The 17,684-nt window shown below is 35.8% G+C and overlaps 1 protein-coding gene across 26 annotated transcripts in view; it reads right to left on the reverse strand.

Annotated features, from left to right (window-relative positions):
- STXBP4 (syntaxin binding protein 4) overlaps positions 1-17,684 on the reverse strand; it is a 213,793-nt gene that overhangs the window by 124,574 nt on the left and 71,535 nt on the right. For all 26 annotated transcript variants that reach the window (XR_013354387.1, XM_077852662.1, XM_077852663.1 and 23 more), the window contains one exon: positions 2,687-2,863. Coding sequence is in view for 25 of the 26 variants with exons in the window: in XM_077852662.1 (XP_077708788.1) it covers positions 2,687-2,863 (177 nt within the window). In the remaining variant the exon portion in view is untranslated. The remainder of the gene's footprint in view (positions 1-2,686; positions 2,864-17,684) is intronic.

Genomic DNA, 17,684 nt, shown 5'->3' on the forward strand with positions numbered 1-17,684 from the left:
CAACTGAACATATGAACAATCACTACATATCAATATGAAAAGAAGAACCCAATGGAAAATGTAATGAAGAGGCATTTCACAGAGAAACACAAATGCCTAACAAGTACATAAATACATACTCAACTGGGTATCTGGGCCAGGGGTTAAAGCCCTGGTTTATAGCATAGGGGAGTATAAATAACTTTACTATGGCTGATTTTAAGCTACCAACCTGATGTCACTGAATATGCAGTTAAGAAGAGATGCACACAATCACCTATTGTGAGCCAGTGCCAGCTGGTCCCAACATACCAGTGGCTCAAAGTCGTTAGTAACCAGGGAAATCCAAATTAAACCACAATGAGATTTACTTATCACACCTACCAGATTGATATAAATTAAAAGTAAGTGAAAACAAAGTGTCAGCAAGGGTGTGGGGTAAACAATATCTCTCATTCACTACTGATGGGAGTAAAAATTGGTTTAAGAGTTTTTAAATGCAATTAGGCATTAAAGAAAAAGTAAAGTAAAGTTGATGGATCATCATTCAACCTAGCAGTTCCACTCCAAGATATGAACTCAAGAAAAACTGTTATGTATGTGGAGCAGGATATATGCACAAAAATTTTTTTTAGCAACGTTGTTCATAATAAAGACAATTGGACTGTTCATCAAATACAGAATGGACAAATATACTGTAGTATATCCATTTAAAGGAGTACAGAAAAGCCATGACAATACATGAACTGGCTATAAATTTCAAATAGATGAATTGGAAAAATAAAAGGTTGAGTGAAAAGAGCAAGTAAGAATAATACATGTAGGATATTTCTATTAATGTAAAGTTGATAAACAGGCAAGACTCAACAACATTTATTGTTAAGAGGTATATAAACATATGTGGTAAAATTATCAAGAAAATGGTTAATACTAAATCTAAGAGAGTGGTTACTTCTGAGGGCAGGGGAGGGAAATGCAACTAGGGACAGACACTGGATCTTCAAAGGTGCTGGCAATGTTTTTTTCCTAAGCTGGGGTAAACAAAAGAAACAAAAATAAAAAAGGTGAGTATAGAGATAACATAAGGGAAAGCTTACAGTGAAAAATAAAAACACTGTTACAAAAAGAATCTGTGTCTTAAAAATGAATGTTTGAATCTGAGTCCTGTTAATATCTTGGTCAATGTCTCTTGAAGCAATCTCAAATAATTAAAAAGAAGTTTCCTTCTCTTTCTCCACTGGCATTGAGTTTGGGAAATGTTGAGATGCTTGTGTCTAGTATTCTTTCTTTGAAAAGGAAACAAAAGATCATTTTTTCAGAGACACGTTAAGGGCTAAGCTTAGAACCTTGTTACGAGGAATGGCATGAGACCCCATTATGCTAAAAAAGAGAAAAACTGAATAATTTTATTGCTAGACGACTTAGGACAAAAATGTGTATCAGCTAGGAGCTAGGACAGAGAATTACAAATAACTTATGCTTAAAAAAAAAGAATAATTCCATAAGAACTCTGAATATTACTGAGAAAGTATTTTTAAAGACTGTTGATTATCCCTCTAAAAGTACACAGTTTTATAAAACAGTACTTTTGATATTCTGATAATTCCCAATATTTTCAGAATCATACTACACTTACATGACATTAAGCATGTATTTCAGAATATAAACACCGGGCCAAAAATAATAAATGTATGTAATATTTCTAAGTCTTGCCGCCTTTTCAAGTAATATGATTTTCCCTTGGCCTTGTATATTATCAAGGGGTGACAAGAATATCAGCTTTCTTTTAGAATTGGTTTAAATGGGCAGATGTGAGAAAAGTAAAAGAGCGGACCAAAGAAAATTTCAGATTTTCTTATGTATTTTGCTTTTCTAAAACTGGTTTCATTTCCACTTGGTATAATTAAGGAATTTAACTATTTTATATATATATAAAGAAACAAACTATTCAAATTTGCCTTATGTTTTCTTAAAAAGTTGAGTGCGTTAGAGATATAAGTACCTATTCTAAGTGAACTCATTAAAAGTTATAAAATATGTATTTCAATTTACTTAATTTTATACCTTAGTGAAATAAAAATGTGTATGTCTATTATAGCTTTTGAAGGCCTTTCAATGAATATAGTATGTAGTATGTTAAAAATAATCACAAAGGGAAAAAAAAAACCACATAGGAAAAAGCCACCTTGATTTCTGAGTAGTATTTGGTATTTTGCTATTGAAATTGAAGCCTATTAAATTCAAACTCAGTTTCTTTTTATTAATTACCTTAGGCCCTGGGCAAAAAATATTTAACATTCATACTTCCTTGAATGCTCTAATCAAAGAGCAAAACCCATCCCTAGACTCTCCTCCTTTCATCCCCACCAGGCAAATTAGCAAGTTTAGGAACAAAAGGAGAAAACCAATGTAATCAATTATATGTTGAATAGTTCCAGGTCTTAATGCCTGAGCTGTACAATGCTGACCAATGACCCAAATAAATCTGGGGCACATGCTTTTCCACCCCAAAGCTATGTGGATAAAGGGAGGCACAACCTTCACATGACCCCCCCCCCATCCCATTGTGACACATCATCCTATCATTGAATAATAGAAGACAAACACTGACCTAGTTTAGAAGTACAGATGAAAAGGAAATGAAAACAGGATACATGACAACAGCAAGGAAACCATGGTAACTAAAAGAGAGGATGGTTTTGCTTACTTTATTTTGGTCTGAACAATCAGCAAGCTGAGCCTTTAGATCTGTGATCTCGGTCTCTAACAGATGGATCACCTCTTCGTAGTCCATTTCCATCCCATGTGCCTGGCGCTGTGCGGCTTCAGCAAGGTGGATCCGACTTCGCAGGGCTCTGGTTTCTTCCACCATGGCTTTGGCTTCCTGAGGATTTCAAAATTCATGCCATTGGAAAAAAAAAGCCATGTTAAAAACAGTTTGGTGGTTGAAACAAAACATTTTCCTTCCTCTGGAAGTTATGATTCCCAAACTGAATAGAAGACATGTGCTCCTCACATGTCAATTTAAAACTTATGATTCATGTTATTTTATTATGTAGAACAAATGCTTGATCTTACTTTTCCTCTGCTGATTTCTTGGATAATTTTCAGTATGGAATCCCCAACTTCACACATCTCGCATAACATTTTGGAAATAAGGGAAGTAGAAGGGGGTTGAAAATTGAAGAACAGAATTAAAGAACTGGTTCAAAAGATAGAAGAGTAGGCTTCTGCAGAACTCAGGTAGGTGGTAGGACTCATGTTCTAGGATGAGAGATTTGCAGGGTTGTGGATTTCCCTGTGGTCCAAGCCCAGGATCCAAAGCTTATTTTTAGACATCATTCTAACTGCTGATTTAAGTCAAAGGTGAAGTTCAGTAGCAAAACATATAGCTATTTCTCTAGGGTGCAATGTTCACAAATACATAACATGTATTTATTAAACATGCTATGTCTTAGACGATTCACATGCCTCCTTTCACTTAACCTCCAGAACATCAAGAGAAAGGTATTATTAAAAACCATTTTATAAATGATTAAACAGAGGCTCAGAAATGTTCCATATCCTGTCCAAGGACACATAGTAGTGCCAGAGTTTAAATCCAGGTCTGCCAAACTCCAACATTAATGCTCTTTGCACCATTTTACTCTGCTACTAAATGACAAAACAAACCCAACAAAACAAAACTATGTACTAGCTACACTCTCCACTTTAGGAGGAGGATAGGGTAACCAAAACCACTTGCTCTTTCAAAATGTGCTTTGGTGCTAGGTCAACGACAGTCTTCTAAGGACACCAATATAATTTAATATGGCAGTTAATATACTGTAAACAATTTTTTTTCTTTACTTGATACAGAAATCTCTTTTCTCTGCAATGGAACTTTCTGCTCCAATTACCATGGCTAATATTCAACTACGGCTATTTTAATTTTCTCAGAGCTATTATAGGATGCTTGCTTTTGTTTGAGTCTAAATGCATTTGAAATGAAGGGAGAGTTAGGAATATGGACATATTATTAAAGATCAACTTTTCATTCATACATTCAATAAATGTTTATGTCAGATTCTGTTTCAGGTAGAGGACAGAGCACCTAACAAAACAGACAAAAAGTCCTCCCTCAAACCCTTCCCCATCCCAAATTTACACAATAGCTGGGGGAGATAGACAGTAAATAAGGGATTATCAGTGAAGATCTCACTGAGAAGACATTTAATCAGAGAACTGGGAAGCATGGAGCCATAAAGATTTCCCAAGGAGTTTTTGGGGCAAAGGGAATAGTTTATGCAAAGGTCCGGAGATGGAATTGTTCCTTGCATCTTTAGAGAACAGCAAGGAAACCAGTGTGGCCTAAATGGAGAGTGGTAAGGGACAGGAAAAGGGAATAGAAAGACACAAGGAGTGAGGGCAGGGATGGGGCTGGAGTGGAGTGGCAGATCTTAAAAGGCTTTGTAGGCCATCATAAAACTTTGGTTTTACTCAGGGTGAGATGGGAAGTTATTGGAAGGTCTGGAGAAGAGAAATGATTGTGATCTGACTTAAATTATAAGTGGATTACTTTTGCTCTTGGGTTGAGAGTAAACTGCAGGGGGTGGGCAAGGGTGGAGCAGGGAGGACAGGCATAAAGTAACTGTGGCATGAACAAGGCTGACAGTGTTGGAGATGGTATAAAGTGTAAAACTGTAACATTTAGATTCTAAATGTAGTTTGAAAGGACAGCTAATGGAAGACTTCATTATTGTTAACATTTACTTAGCAACTAGTGCATCTAGATCATCATATTATTCGCTAAAAAATACAAAGGGGATAAAAGATGCCTTTCCTTTCCTGACTCAGTTCAGGGCATGAAGTATGTCTTAGATAAGTGGAAGAACAGAGTAGGGCATGATAGACAAAAAGGACAATGTGAACAAAGGAAGAGGGATAAGGAATGTGGTACGTTTGAGAAACGGCACTAGATCAATTTTTGACTGGAGTAGATGCTTCCTGGGAGAACAATGGATAAAAAAAGGTTGAAGAGAGACAGGAAAAGAGCCAGGGATTGGCAGAAATGGCATGACAGGCAAAAGGGCTTATAGCAGGTAAATCATCAGGCCTTTTGAGCAGAAATTGATTTGAGAACAGAGTGCTTTAGAAAGCTAAATCTGGCAGCAGGGTTCAGGATGGAGATGTGGCCAATCAGCTGCCTAATATACCTCTGGTTCAAAGAACTTGATTTCAGTCACAGGAACAAAAGGTATAGCATGGGGAATAGAGTCAATGGTATCACAACAGTGTTGTGTGTGACAGACAGGAACGACACAACAGTTGTTGAATCACTATGTTGCACACCTGAAACTAAGGTAACATTGCACATCAACTATACTCAAATAAAAACAAGAAACCCAAAGAACTTGATTTCCTTATTTTTAAAACTTGTGGTCTTATCATTAAAGGGTACTGTGAGAAAGAAAGGTCTGGGGAAATAAAAGAATATTTATTAAGCCACATTGATTGGTTCAGGCCAGGTGACCATGTCATCAGTGTCACTGCTTGATCAACTTCACATCAGACTGCTACTGTGCACACAGGATGTAAATGCTGGCACTACTTTAAATGTTTAACACGGACCAGCTCAGTTACTCCACACCCTGTGAGGTCTATTATTATACTCAGTTAATAGGTAGAAAACTGAAGCGAAGAAAGGTCAAGTAACTTGCTCAGAATCACAGACCCAAAAAGTGGCTGGGCTAGGATTTGAACCCAGGCAGTATAGTCACAAAGTCCATGCTCTTAGCTACAACACCATACTGTCTCTCCAACTACATAAAATGATTAAAAAAAAAAAAATCACTCATGGATGGTAATATCATCAGTGTCCAAACCCCCATGAGCTTAGGATGTGGCCATTATAATATACTAAAATATCTTTGAGGCTGATACACCGTTCCTCGTTTTCCATTCACTCAAGCTAGAAGAAAAATACATTGCTGCTGAAGAGAAAGAGGAGGGCAGAGAATTCACGATAGCTGCAATGAATAATAACTAATTTGATGATTTGTCTCCTTCACACTCACTTCATGCAGCTTTTATTCCTCTATAAAAACAGCACTTTTATTTTTGTTCAAAGAATGCTGGTTAATTAAATGAAGAATCTGGATGGAATTTATATAGCTATGATAGTTCACTGATGGTAATACAGTGTGAAATGCGGCTGGGTGGTAAAAGATGCTGAGGTTTTGATGCTGAATAAATTCAAGCTATTTCTTTTGTCAATATATAACTGTCAGGTTGGTAAATGTGACCCCTTAGCAAAGTTCTAGCCCAATTCCCACTGAATGGCTGCTTAAAAGATTAGTGCATTGAAATGATGACTTTTAGAGGAAGCAGTAAAAAAAGAGACAGCAGCAGTGTGCTGTATTTAGCAATGCAGGATCACATAAATCCATTTTTTTTTTCCTTTTCCTCCCGGGTTGTCTTCTAATAAATAACTGTAAAGCCTCCCATGTCAGTAACAATTGAGCCAGAATTTTTTGAGTACCTCACCATGAGCCCGAAATCCCGTTGGGGGTAAATGCTGCAGCCAGTTCACTGAATTACTTTGTATTCAGTAGAGATGAATTTAGTTTAGAAAGTTAGAAAAGAGAAACCAAGATGTAATAGCAATCAGAAAAAAATCAACAGAAGCATTCTGCTTTTTAATACCGAGCAGTATGAGCACAGAGCCTGGAAAGGAATCTTGAAATATCTGAATTGGCTTTTTTTTTTTTTTTTTGTGATGACACTGAGGAAATACCTGTGACTTGTACTGCCCCAATGTAAAATGAGGATTTTTTTTTCACCTTACAATTTCACAATGAATTTTGGGAAAGATGAGACCAAATTCTCCTTTGACAAAGGAGACAGAGGGTGTCATAAACTCATACAAAGGGCAGTACAAGCTCAGACAAAAGACAATGTGCTATGTGTTTTTCCACACCCAGCACTTCTTTCCCACAAGGAACATGATATAGAAGAAAAGACATGAATGTTAGAATGAGCTATAGCTAGGTCAGATTCTTTAATCTGTGACTTTTTTTTTTTTCCTGGCTGTGTAATTCTCTAATTCTCTACCAAACTCAGTGTGTTCAGTTGTATAATGGGAAATAACAATGCCTACTTTATAACATCAAAACAACTCTCACAGGAAGGTTAAAGAAATAATTACAGTTCTTGGAACAGTTCCCTCTTTATTGCTTCTGAAAGATATACATAATCTCCCATGCAATTAGAGAGCTAGACTAGACAATTTATTAAGGGCTTTCCTGAGGCAATCAATTAGTAATATCAGTTACTGAACTTTAGAGAAGTTGTTTGGGAACATAATAATATAATGTGCACAGGTCTTTTTAATGTTAGCGACAATTATGTAAAACCTTTCCTTCACTAGTTACAAGTTGTAAGGGCTCCCTAAAGTAGAAGGAAAAAACATTAACAGCAGTTGCACATTTTAATTAGGCTAGCACATTCATATCAGTAAACTTTGAAAATCTGTAATTTTTAAGCTAATCAGTAAATCTTCCAAAATGTCAATGGCCGACAGGAGAAAAAAAGAGACTGCAAAGAGATATATGTCGTGGTGTAATATAACTTTTGCTACCAAACCCGAAAGAATACTTCTCTTATCAGCTTCCAACATTCACTCATTGGAGAATGCTTGTTGGTCTCAGTCCCACTACAGCTTGTGAAAAAGATTAAGGGTTATTGCAGGAAGAAGGCTGTTGAAGGAAAAGTGTTTAAAAAAGCAAGTTATATATAGGTTCCTTAACTTGTATATCAGATTTATTAAAACATGTAAACTATTTCTCTCAAAGCGGGATCTCAAAGTAATTTGCAGGTATTTACGAATGAATCTACAACTTGTTCTGTAAACATGGATGCACTTAGGGGAGAGAATGAATTCAGACAACTTTCTACGTGCCTCTGATATGTGCTTTCTCCTTTCTCTTTCCGTACTCCTCCTCCATGCATATGTCCAGCCCACCACCCCACCTTCATACCTAACCAGTTATTAAGCACTGTGAAATCTTCATTCATGATGCATTTACAGCCATTCCTTAATCTGAATTCTTGCCACTATATTACTGATTCATGTTTTCATCACCTCGTTAGGTACTATGAGAATCACATAAATGATCACCTTGCCTACTGTGTTCTTCACTCTCATGTATTCTGCATACTTCTGAAGGATCAATTTTCCTAATACTGCTCAGGTAACAAATCTAAGATAACCTTAGGTAGTATGATAAAACACATTCTCAATCTTCATACTTCAAGGCTCTCTACTTGTTCCAAATCTATCTTTCCAGCTTTAGCACTCTCTTACATGATTACTATATCCAAGTATATTACTTACCAAATTTCCCTACACTGAACTCTCCTGACTCCAAGATGATTGTTCCTTCCACTATGTATACATTTTCCCTCTTTTTCTTTTTTTTTTTAAATTTATTTTTTATTGGTGTTCAATTTACTAACATACAGAATAACCCCCAGTGCCCGTCACCCATTCATTCCCACCCCACCCCTCTCCTCCCCTTCTACCACCCCTTCTACCGCAGTCTTTACGTTCTGTCTCCCTTTCTGATATTTCCCACACATTTCTTCTCCCTTCCCTTATATTCCCTTTCACTATTATTTATATTCCCCAAATGAATGAGAACATATAATGTTTGTCCTTCTCCGACTGACTCTTTTTCCATCATTCAGTTCTCGGCTATCATTCAAAATCTACTTTAGATTTTACCTTCTCTGGGATTTTACCTTCTCTGGGAAGTCAGACTACTTCAGCTTACATTGATTTGATTTTTCCTTCCTTTTATCTTTTATAATATTTGTTATTTGTAATTAATCATATGCTACTTAGTATCTCCTACTGCTATCTCGAACTGTCATTAAAATATTAAGTATTTCACTGCCTAACTTTCCAAAGCCAAAGAGTCTTGACTGAGAGTAAAACTCTAATATGAACAAGTGCTCCACTTACCATAAATGAGATATAGCTGAGTTGACTGTAAAAATGACAACTTTGTTTTGCATATATAGTAACTGCCTTAGAGAATTTTATCAGGTAAGAAGCTTTCTTAGAAAAGTTCTTCATAAGACGTTTCAATTTTATGGGACTATTAGTAGAACCATATTTCATTTAAATAATTACAATAACCATAAACCATGCTATGAAAATGATTTAATGAAAAGCAAATCATTTCATTATATGCTCTTTATATATAAATTTTTATAAAGCAAATGAGATTATATCAAAACTGCGTGAGATGGAGGACAGTTATACTTCATTGTGTTTGACAATTGTATTTCTTGATTTTTCATTACATAGATTTAAAAGTTATGCACACTAGTTTATATTTCCCTAAAAAGTACATTTTTCAACATGAGCTAATATAACATATGTCTCAAGGACTATATAATCGTGATGGTCCTTTCCCACCCCACCCATATCCCTTCTTCCACAAATTATGTGGTGACACTTCTTGTAAAGTGTGTAAAATGATAGACATTTGCAAATCCAAGAAACAAATATTTTCTTTAGTTTGTCTGAAAAAGCAAAGTCCTCATTTTGCAAAGGAAGATTTGGTTAAGCTTTCTGGAAGAAAAGCAGGTCAATCAAATTATAATTAGCTCTAATTAACCCTCCCAAGAGCTGTCAGCTTTTCTACCTGCACCTGCCTCATTCTCCAAAAGGTGCAAAATTGAGCTCTGACTCTGAACATCAAAGAAAACCAAAGAAACAATCTTCAATCTCTGTCTATAAACAGAAGTCTCTAATCAAAGACAGACACACTGGGACAGCTATCTGATAAATTTTACCATGTAACTTGTTCACAATATAAATATTAATAAATTAAAATCCAGTTAAATGGGACGCCTGGGTGGCTGAGCTGTTAAGTGTCTGCCTTTGGCTCAGGCCGTGATCCTGGAGACCCGGGATCAAGTCCCACGTCGGGCTCCCTGGGTGGAGCCTGCTTCTCCCTCTGCCTGTGTCTCTGCCTCTTTCTCTCTCTCTCTCTCTCTCTCTGGGTCTCCCATAAATGAATAAATAAAATCTTAGAAAAAAAAATCCAGTTAAATGTATTTAACCCTAACCTTGCATTTTACTGGTTTAGTAGAGGTTGACATAAAAGAAAAACTATTTTCTTACTTCTTCAATTCTGATTACAAATGTACTGAAGGAAACATTTATAGTATCCGAAATTTCCTTTCCTGAACAGAATGTAAACTCTGCTCACTGAAACTTGCTACAACTCAAAGGCTACTTTTTAGTAGCTATTAAACATTTAGAATTTATCTGAAGTTTGGGGTTTAAGAGAGATGGCTTCAAAACAAATATATTCCTTCCAATTTATTTTTTAGAGTTTTAATTCAATTGGAATCACAGTTTTACTAAATTGTGTTTTGTTTTGTAGGAACTTGACCAAGAGTTCTAAGTTGTAAGCTAGATAGTAAGATAATAATATTCTTAAATTCATTTGGAAGAAAAAGAAATTAGAACTGGTATGCAAATTTTGAAAAACAGTAACAAGAAAGAAAAAAACAGGGTGAGATATGGCTCAAAGATTTAAGGCATAAGTAAAGCTACACAATAGTTAGTATAGTGTAGTTGGTCACACAATAGTTAGTATAGTGTAGTTGGCCAATAGTTGGTATTGGCCAAAGAAGAGTTATATAAAACTCTCATTCACCCAATAAATATTTATTGACAAAGCAATTGAAAGATCAGAAAGCCCCAAACAGACCCTAGATTATATATAGTTTAATCTATGGTAATAAAGATACCACAACACATTGAGTAGTTGCCACAACAAATTATTTGGGAAAACAAAAGTAGAAAGTGTAGTCCCTCATCTCATTCCATATACCAAACAAAATAATTTCAAAGATGGGTTAAATAAAGACAGAATGGGGGCAGGGGAGTGGAAAATTAGGTTATGTGTACCTGAAATCTGGCAAGGAATGCACTTTTAAAAATTATTAAAAGGAGAAGCACAAAGAAAAAGATTTGACAACACAAAAACACCTGTATTAAAAAGTCTTTGAGAAAATTAGAAAGGCAATTTGTATATAGGGGAACATATTTACAAAATATTTGGTAGAAAGAGGGTTAATAACTACAATGTCAGGAGATCTTATAAAATGATGTAGGAAAGAGGGAAAACAGTTTTTAAGAATATGAGAAGCCAAGTAGCAAAAAGAATGGGAGGGGATACAGATAACATGAAGGGCATATGGTCAGGAGTAGCAGAATGTCACCAGCAATCAGATCAGGGAATCAGCTACCTTCAATATTAAAGAATTGTGATGGAATTCACAATTTGATTTGAAACTCCCGGTCACAGACAATCCTTGGTATCTAACATGGATATCAATAAATCAAAGTACAGTATTTTCAAAAAGGGTGATTTATTTATGTAGGGTTAAGGTATGACTAGAGAAGTCTTGGTTTTAATTCTGAAATAATTTGTGAATAAATCACTTAACACAATGTCAGGAGTCCCACACTGAAGTAAGAGTACTGAAAGTGTTTCTCACATAGTAAAATAAACTGCCAAGATAAGAGTTTTATAGTGTCAACCGCCTTATCACTACTTCCTCCATGGGTAAAATTTACTAGTTTGTCAGCAAATTAATATATATTGCTCTCACATCAAGAAACATAAAATGTTTGCCATTTACATAGATGTTTAAAACATACCCTGAAAGGTGTGCTTTAGCAACTATTGAAATATTAGAAAGTTGTACCTTTTTAAGTTAAATAAGAAAATTTAAAGGGAGTAATGCCTATTTTGGTAGACAAACATGCCTCTGACAACTTACCAGCTAGAAGGCACCTATTCTGCAATGCTTTCTAGGAAGTAATGGTTTTGCCCTATTTTACTGTCTTCTCACTGGATTAAGAGTTCCTCATAAAGAGTACATTTAACTTTCCCAGTGCATCCATAGAAAAGAGCATTTAATAAATGTTTCTTAAATTCCTTTGCCAAGTCTCCTTTGTAAGGCTTACAAGGCATGTGTGAAACAATTGATGACAGAGTGCTGAACTGGTCCCTGAACAGCCAGAAAATAAGTGGCTCACAGCAGAGAACCCAGAACCCCAACATCAGTTCTATCTAAGCCAAACAACTACAGAAAATACTGTCATCAAATGAACTGGAAGGTTTCTATGAAGATTAAGATCACTTCCCTTCCAAATTCCTCTAACTTTGAAAATTCTGTGATTCTAATTGATCTGCATTCAAATGGGTTCTGTACTATCAACAGGATAAAATTTCTCTCAGATTTTCTTAAAATGGTAAGACCTTTTCTACATAAAAAGAAAACTATTTGGGAATGGGGATTCTGAAACAGACATCTTTGTTTGCCAATGCTTGATCAAAATGTCACGTTCACGTCCAGTGAATCACTGGATACGGCTGGTGTCTGGGCAAACAGGGATGCCAACTGGGCTGTTCTTGTGTTCCTTTTCCAAGCAAGCTGTCTTAAACTTAGGCAGTTTCTTGGGCAAAGTCTAATATTGGAAAGTACATGGGTCATATTTTGATTCACAAAAAGGGAATTAATGTTGGAAAATAAATTTGACCAAGTTTTTTTTAAGTAAGTTTCTCTACTCAGATTGCTATCATTTTAAGAGCTTTATAATTCCTTTTCTTAAAAAGGCTTAGGTTTTGGCTTATAATAAATTATTTAAAGATAACTGTAGGGGCAGCCTGGGTGGCTCAGTGGTTTAGTGCCACCTTCGGCCCGGGGTGTGATCCTAGAGACCCGGGATTGAGTCCCACGTTGGGCTCCCTGCATGGAGTCTGCTTCTCCCTCTGCCTGTGTCTCTGCCTCTCTCTCTCTCTCTCTCCCCCCCCCCCGTGTCTCTCATGAATAAATAAATAAAATCTTAAAAAAAAAATAACTGTAGATTATACACAGCTGTAAGAAATAATACAGAGGTTCCCCGTATTCAATAAGCCTCCTCCAGTGGTTATAATTTGCATGACTGTAATAGAGTATCACAATCAGAAAACTTCATTGATACAATCCACCAAACATAATCAGATTTCACCAGTTTTATAAGCACTTGGCAATAAAAAAGAAAAACCTATGGATACATGCAACAACCTGGATGTGTCCCAAGGGAATTTTGCTGAGTGAAAAAAGCCAATGCTCAAAAGTGACATACTGTATGATCACATTTACATAACATTCTTGAAATGACAAAATTATAGAGATAGAGAACAGATTACTGGTTGCAAGGCGTTAGTGGAGGAAGAACGGAAGGAGGTGGCTGTGGCTATAAAAGAGTAGCATGAGGGATGCTTGTAAAGAGGGTTTTTAACAGAAAACAAAAGTTGACATTTTGAGGTCACAAGTGACCATCTGAAATGGAAACATAGGAATATTTTACTATAGTACCCTTTTAGAACAGAAAAGACTGACACATCATATAAATGTATTTTTCTTCTTTTCCTTTCTAAAGATGAGACAGCATCTTAGAATATCTACTAGTGCTATATTGAAATACTATAAAAAGTTCAGATCACTAATAAATAAATAAATAAATAAATAAATAAATAAATAAAGTGTGTGAACTGATATCGTTTCTAAAAATTAAAGTCTTTACTATTTCTCTAATAAAGGCACTAAGAACACAATCTTCAAAAGCATGAAAACACGAATATTTTTTTAGTAATCACATTGTAGTGTTGTTACTTTTAGAGATATATTTAATCTGTTGTTAGGTTCCTCTGTTGTTCATCCATCAACCAAAACAGCTCACAAGACACCTCAACTGTCCATAGAGACTCCTGTGTTGATCTGACCTTATGTTTCTGCCTCGGGGCTTCATGCTCCTGTCAAGCATTCAAACCAATCTTTCCACAGGTGAGGCCGACTGCAACTGGGCTTATCTGAAACCTAAAGAAGTTGCCAAACGCAATTTCCCATGGTTTCTTTAAGGCAAAGGCTGGTTCAGACAAGCCGAATACTTTGGCTTTGCACTGTTCACCACTTCACTGCTGCCTTAGGTCATAACACACTGCTGAAAGGAACTTGAAACAACTTAAGCATGAGAGTACGTTTTAGAAAGCTGTTGATCAAAGGAAGTTGTTAGAAGAACGGCCCATGCCTGTTAAAAGTTGTTAGGACTTGAAAAAAAAAAATAACGAGAAGTCTAATTTCGTGGGAAATTGTGGCTCATGATTTTAAACAGTAAGGTGAGGCTATTCTGTAAGGCATAAAAACTCATCAAAAATACTGAGATTTTAGAGAACAGTGCAGCCAATTCCTTATAAAACGGTGAGTACGCCAGCCCTGGTTGAAAAAAGCAATGCACCTGATCCTTCCAATGAGAAAGGGTCTCTTCATAGTGCGTCCTTTCCTTTTTACTGATTTCTTTCCTCCTCCTCCCTTCATTTTCCCCTCTCTTTCAGTTCTTCATTGCTTTCTTTTTGCGCCACTACACTAAGTAAAGGTAAACAAATTTCCATAATTTAAAATAACTAATTGACCTTCAAATGGAGAGATTATTCTGTTTTTAGGATCAGGCCACTGTCTCACAATAATGCAATTAAAAGTTTATAAGTGAGTGAACAAAGGATATTCAATTGTCTTCTTTCCTCCCTTTTTAAGCAACTGGTAACCATCATTGTAAAAAAAAAATTGAAAATCAATTGAGTCGTATTTTAATAATCAGGTTACCCATGTATTTAAAGGATTTACACAGTGTAGTTATTAGTACTGAGCTAACTTCATGTCAAGACCTACAAAAGGGTACCAAACAAAGGGAAAAGAACATTGCCAAATTTCATACAACTCAAGTTTCTGGGTTTTAAATATTTTAAAGAGAGTTACAGACATTCTCTATTTGTCATTTTTAAAGACTGTTTTGTTAATTGTGAAAAAAGAAATTCTTGAGAAGTTAGAATTTTAACATTTTCAACAAAGCACAGGAACTCTTTCATTAACAATTCATTTGTATCGCTGCAATCTTCTTAAACAGAATAATAGGGCAGCCCTGGTGGCCCAGTGGTTCAGTGGTTCAGCCCAGGGCATGATCTTGGAGACCCGGGATCAAGTCCCACATCAGGCTCCCTGCATGGAACCTGCTTCTCCCTCTGCCTGTGTCTCTGCCTCTCTCTCTTGCTGTGTCTCTCATGAATAAATAAATAAAATCTTAAAAAAAACCCAAACAGAATAATATCATTCTATATACATTAAAGAAGCTGAATGGTATGCATAGTCAATATATTTAAAAAATGAAGTTTTATGGTTGATTTTGGGTAGTATATTTTTTTATTGTGTGTAATTCTGAAATGAATATTTGTGCCAGTATGTATGCGTTTGTATATACAAACACACGCATATTTTAAATTATTTGTATTAAAACTAGAAAATATACATTAAATAATACTATGAATACTATGAATCATTACAGTCTCTCAATCACTAAGTTACAGAGCCTTGACTGCTCTATTACTGTACATTCTAGCACTGCTAAGTCTGGTTGACTCTATTCTCATGGCATCTTTCACACAGACCTTATTGGTGTACTTCCATTGCTACTAACGGGTTAAACCTTCTACTGCTTATTATCTGGACAAGTGCTTCTCAAATATTCAGGTGTCTACAAATCACCTCAGGACTTGTTATATATGGATACTGATTCAGTAGGTCTGGGGTGGCATGTGAGACTCCGCATTTCTAAGTTCTAGGTGTTATTGACACTAGTGGTCCTGGACCACCTTTGGCCAGCTATAAGATGGCTTGGATTGTTGCACAAAAGAGTAAATTATTTTTAGGTCAAGATGGTAATTTCACTTATAATAAAAGGCTAGAAGAGATATTTTACCAAAAATGAAAGCTTTAATTAAGTTATAAACAAATGTCTCTACAACATAAGAACTTTCTAACAATATCAGTGATCCATTGATTCAAAATTTGAAACACTACAAGTACCTGTCTTCAGCTTTAGGTGAGCCATGTGATATAGGAGACACTAATTCAAGCTTCACACGATATTATCTTAAAGGACTTCCAAATTTATGACAAAAAGCTGTCAATTTGCAGCATAAACATCAAACTTATGATCTATTTTTAACTTTTATACCTTTCAAAGAAGAGATTAAGCTGCACAATGAATAAAACTGATTATCATAATGGATGGTGCTCCAGCTATGTTGGATCAAAAATTCAAATTTATTGGCGCACCTGGGTGGCTCAGTTGGTTTAGCATCTGCCTTCAGCTCAAGTCATGATCCTGGAGTCCCAGGATGTCCCTGGAGTCCTGCATAGTAGGGAGTCTGCTTCTCCCTCTCCCTATGCTCCCCCCACTCCTGCATGTACTATCTCTCTCAAATAAACTCTTAAAAAAAAATTCAAATTTATTGACATTTTCAAACAAGAGATTATTTTCTTTATTGCTGCATTCCGCTGTACAATACATGTGTAATGTATATGTGCAAAGTTCTTTGCAGCTGAATGTGTGAAAAATGTCATATACCAAACAGTTAACTTTATTTGGTATATATGTGCAAATTCTGTAACTTTTCATTAAGTTTAGATGACAATGAATTTAATGATCCTATGTTCTTTGCTAATGCTCCTTGGCTGAGTTGTAGAAGAGTTTTACAAAGATTTACCATATATTTTTTTTAAGATTTTATTTATTTATTCACGAGAGACAGAGAGAGAGAGGCAAGACACATAGGCAGAGGGAAAAGCAGGCTGCATGCAGGAAGCCCGATGTGGGACTCAATCCTAGGACCCCGGGATCACACCCTGAGCCAAAGGCAGATGCTCAACCCCTAAGCCACCCAGGCATCCCCAGATTTACCATATTTTTAACATCAATTCAAAATTTTCTTAAAACAAAAGGAAAGCTTGCCTAATATTCAATCAACAAAGACAAAAAAAAAAAAAAAACCATCACACTGCACATAAATGAGCTAAACTTAAAGATCCAAGAAAAGGAAAACCTTATTTGTGAAGCTGAACATGTATAAGAATTCAAACTGACATTAAAACTTTTAATACTACACATCAACAATGATTTTATGTATTTTTCTACCATAAATCAATATGCAGATTTTAATTATTAATAGTGTTAGGTAAATTAGTTATAAAAACTAAGAAAAATTTGAGGTATGCTACGGAGATACTAAGTTTAGAGTTGCTTTCAATATGTAAAATACTCCTTCGAATTTGACATTAATAGTAATAAGAATTAGTGATATACTTAATTTGAAAAGATACGTTTGCTTGAAAGATGAAGTCTTCTAGAAAAACATGAAATAGTTTTATCCATATGGATGCAAATATTAAAAGAAAAAGATTTTGGCATTCAGTTAGTAGAAAATTTTTAAGTGTGTTTGGAACATTTGGGTATATGAATTTTTTTTCAATAATAAATCTTATTAAATCGAAACACAGATCCAGTATTTCCACTGAAAATTTAGTGTACAAAATAAGATATATTCTCAATGTAACACTGGACGTCAAAGATACAGTACGGAAAAAGAATGTAAAAATCTCTCATCAGGGCAGCCCGGGTGGCTCAGCGGTTTAGTGCTGCCTTCAGCCCAGGGCCTGATCCTGGAGACCTGGGATCGAGTCCCATGTAGGGCTCCCTGCATAGAGCCTGCTTCTCCCTCTGCCTGTGTCTCTGCCCCGCCCCCCTCTCTCTCATGAAT

Source organism: Canis aureus, chromosome 16 (assembly GCF_053574225.1).
Source record: "Canis aureus isolate CA01 chromosome 16, VMU_Caureus_v.1.0, whole genome shotgun sequence".
NCBI classification, from domain to species: domain Eukaryota; kingdom Metazoa; phylum Chordata; class Mammalia; order Carnivora; family Canidae; genus Canis; species Canis aureus.